At 49.7% G+C, this 3,379-nt stretch overlaps 1 protein-coding gene across 1 annotated transcript; it reads right to left on the bottom strand.

The window, feature by feature from the left end:
- Positions 1 to 623: 623 nt before the first annotated feature.
- Positions 624 to 1,817, bottom strand: LOC135892756 (interferon-inducible GTPase 5-like). Its single transcript, XM_065420553.1, has one exon. The coding sequence runs from the start codon at positions 1,815 to 1,817 to the stop codon at positions 624 to 626; it is 1,194 nt and encodes a 397-aa protein (XP_065276625.1).
- Positions 1,818 to 3,379: the final 1,562 nt, after the last annotated feature.

Raw genomic sequence — 3,379 nt, forward strand, 5'->3', positions numbered from 1 at the left:
GGAATGGAACCTTCTGGGGTGTCGGCGTGAGGCAGGTTCCCAGGTGTGATGCGGCTGTGTGCCTGCTCACTGGCAGAAACGTAGGCACCTGGGGGCTATAATGGTGGCAATGTAGCTGTCGAGGGACTTTAGGCACCTACAGGGTCAGGTGGAAGCTGAGCGGTGGTTTTTTGAATGCCCGGGGTGCCCCATGCTGGACTTGGGGGGTTAAAATGGCACCTAACTCCTTTTCATGGATCTAGCCCTGAAGACGCAGTTGTACCAGACTTCACAGGGGTTTCTTACAGACTCTGTTTCACATGAGGCCAGAGTGAGTGAGCTGAGCAGAGATACTGGGGCATCGTCTTCTTCTCAGAACATTTCTCCTAGTTTAGAGACCAGCTCCATTCCAGTTAGTTTTGCCTAAAAAGAAACCATCTAACCTGACATATAGCGTTGGTGGAAGGGACAAGCTTTTGATTCACCAGAATCCTGTTTGATCTGATCTGGTCGGTCTCTCTGCTGTTTGTTGGTTTAGGGTGTCATTTTGTTGTTGCTGGGCTCACCCACGTCTAGAGATTCTGACAGGGCTGGGCCAGGTGTGTCTGGTTTTCTGTGGGCATGCATAGCCGGTCTTGGTGCTGTTATATGGACTCTTCAGCTCTGGGTTCAAGAGCCTTGGTCAGAACTTTCTGAGCATCTTCTGCAGCCTCATCCAGAAAGCTCTGCAGCATGTAGCGCGTGGTCACAAAAGAAATCCCTCCCCCTGCTAGGGACCCAAGGCCTGGTACAAAATTCAGAATAAGTTCCAGCACCATCAGTGCTCCACATGCAGATCTGGAAAGTACAGTCAGTACAAACTCTTTTGTTATGGCTGAGGCCAGTGGAGACTTTTTGATAACAGATTTCAGCTCTGCAACAGGCTTGTCAACCTGCTGAGCCAGTCTAGTGAGAGACTCATCATCCAAGCCAAAGGCCTCACAGTAACGCTTCATGTGATCAACCAAGATGGCTACATCACAGACGAGAGAGAGGCCTGGAACAGGAAGAGCACCAATAGCGCATGACAATAGGGCCACTGCCCAAATATGCTCCTGCAGTTCAGCCTTTTTCTTCTCCAGGATCTTTGCTGAGATGTTGGGCAGGGCCAGGATGAAAACGTGTCTCTTCTGATCATCCAGCTCATTCTCCAGGGTCTCCTGCAGGAGCTGGAAATCATAGTTGGCCAATTCCCAGCTGCAGAGCAGGAAAACCCGCGGGGAGGCCTCACCTGCTTCTCTCAGGTTCTTTATGCAGTCCTCCCTGATCTTCTGCAGGGTTCTCGCCTCGTTGAAATTCTTTTTCCTTTTTTCAGCATTCAAGTCAATATCCACTTTGGAGCGCACGTAGTAAAACCTCTTCCCCATCTTGTGAATCTCGCGGGCCAGGGTGGTGTGGTGGGAAGTGAAGCGCGTAGCACTGACGATGATGAAGAAGTCGTAGTTGTTGAATTTTACCTGATTAAGGTATTTGTCTGCCTGAAAGCTCGGTGTCCCAATTCCTGGCAGGTCGCATAGTTTTACATTTGGGAGTCTGGGGTGTGGATAAGCCGTTGGCTTCATTGTTGTTTGTGTCACCCCAGTCTTAGCAGCTCCTTCATCATCATCATGCAGGCCCCGGATGGCATTGATGAAGGATGATTTCCCTGCACCTGACTCTCCCGTGATGGCGATGTCCAGTGGGGTGTTTTCTAATGATTTCAGCTTCTCCTGAAGTTCAGCAGCTGCTGCCGTGAGGTTTCCTCTCTCAACAGTGGCTTTCAGTTCTTCAATTTCCCTTCTGGAGAGTCTACCAGCCATGGCAGCCTTTGGTGGTGGCTCAGTTGTTCTTATCACTGATCTTAAAAAAAGGAAAAGAAAAATTCCAGTGATTTATTTTTATCAGGATAAACCAGATCAACCCCTTTCCTTCAGAACCTGCGACTGGCTGGGGGAAAGGTTCATTTTGACATCAATTTTAACCGTATGAGGTTGTAATAAAGTTTAACACAGGCTGATTTTCCTAGAAGCAAACACCCAGCCTTTAGCAATGGCAGATGCTCTGGGATGTTTGATTCAATTAAAGAGGGGAAATAAACAGCTAAAGTTCAGTTCAAACCCACCTGCTCAGTACACTGTGTTTTCAAAAGATTCCCATACACACATTGCAGCTTGTCCCCAGGGCCGCCAAGAGCGGATTTGAGCCCCAGTGAAAAAAATTTTCGGGCCCCCCAGCAAGGGCGGAGTGGCTAAACAGGGCTGACAAGAGGGGGGGAAGCCGGGGAAGCCAGGCCCCGGGCCCCCTTCCAGAATTTTTTCGGGCCCCCCAGCAAGGGCGGACCGGCTAAACAGGGCCGACGAGAGGGGGGGAAGCCGGGCCCCCTTCCGGATCGCCGGGCCCCTGTAATTTGTACCGGCTTCCCCCCCTCTCGTCGGCCCTGCTTGTCCCTAGCATGACGAGCTGATGAACTGCAGTGAACCTGCCGACTCATTCCTGGATCTCTTCCCTCTACCCCAGCTGAGCTGCAGGGAAATGATCTACCAAAGATCTCCAGTGGAATGGTGCTTCACAGCAATTCCAATACCACCCTACAGTGATTGCTTTGAAAGTAAATCACTGATTTGGAAATCATGCACTACATAGAAGAAACCTTTATATGCTGAATTTCCTAAGAGAGATGGAAAAGCAGATGCAGTGGAAAAGATCAGCCTCTGAAAATTTAAATATGTAGCAGGGACCTCAAAAATATGTTGTAAATGTTATACATTGTTTAGAAAAGGCATGCCCCCCAAAAGTTGAGGCAACCCATTCAACATTTTAAAGAGAGGCATTAGTTTGTGTATATGAAAACGCTCTGCACCAAACCTGCACAAAAAGTTCCAATACTGTGTAAATTTTAATGTCTTTGATTCTTATCAGTTTTACAACATTTCTTAAAAATTGAGAAGACCAGAAAAACCCTCTGCCCAAGCCCTGGCTTCAGGGTCAAGGAGAGAAGAGACAACTCCCCTCCAAGGGGCACTTAGTCCTGATTCGCTCTCCTCTTCTGACAGGACTGAGGGGTTTTCCTGACTGCCTCCATTCTAAGCAACTCCCTGCTCCCTCCAGTCCTGGGTGGGGCAAGTTTCAGTCCTTTCCTCCTTGGAAGAGACCCTGACCTCACCCTGCCTGGCCTTTAGTTATTTCCTCATTCCTCAGCATCACAGCCAGGGAACAAATCCCTCCCAGATAGGAGTGGATGGGCAGTTTCTCTAGGGCAGAGCTGGCCTCTTCCCCCATCCCTGGACCATCTGTTAATCCCTTCCTGGCCCCATCCATGCTGAGAGGCCAGCACACAGAGCCCCATGCCCTGCAGACCCTCCAAGGGCTCAAGGACTAGCTG

This window comes from Emys orbicularis, chromosome 20 (genome assembly GCF_028017835.1).
Source record: "Emys orbicularis isolate rEmyOrb1 chromosome 20, rEmyOrb1.hap1, whole genome shotgun sequence".
NCBI classification, from domain to species: domain Eukaryota; kingdom Metazoa; phylum Chordata; order Testudines; family Emydidae; genus Emys; species Emys orbicularis.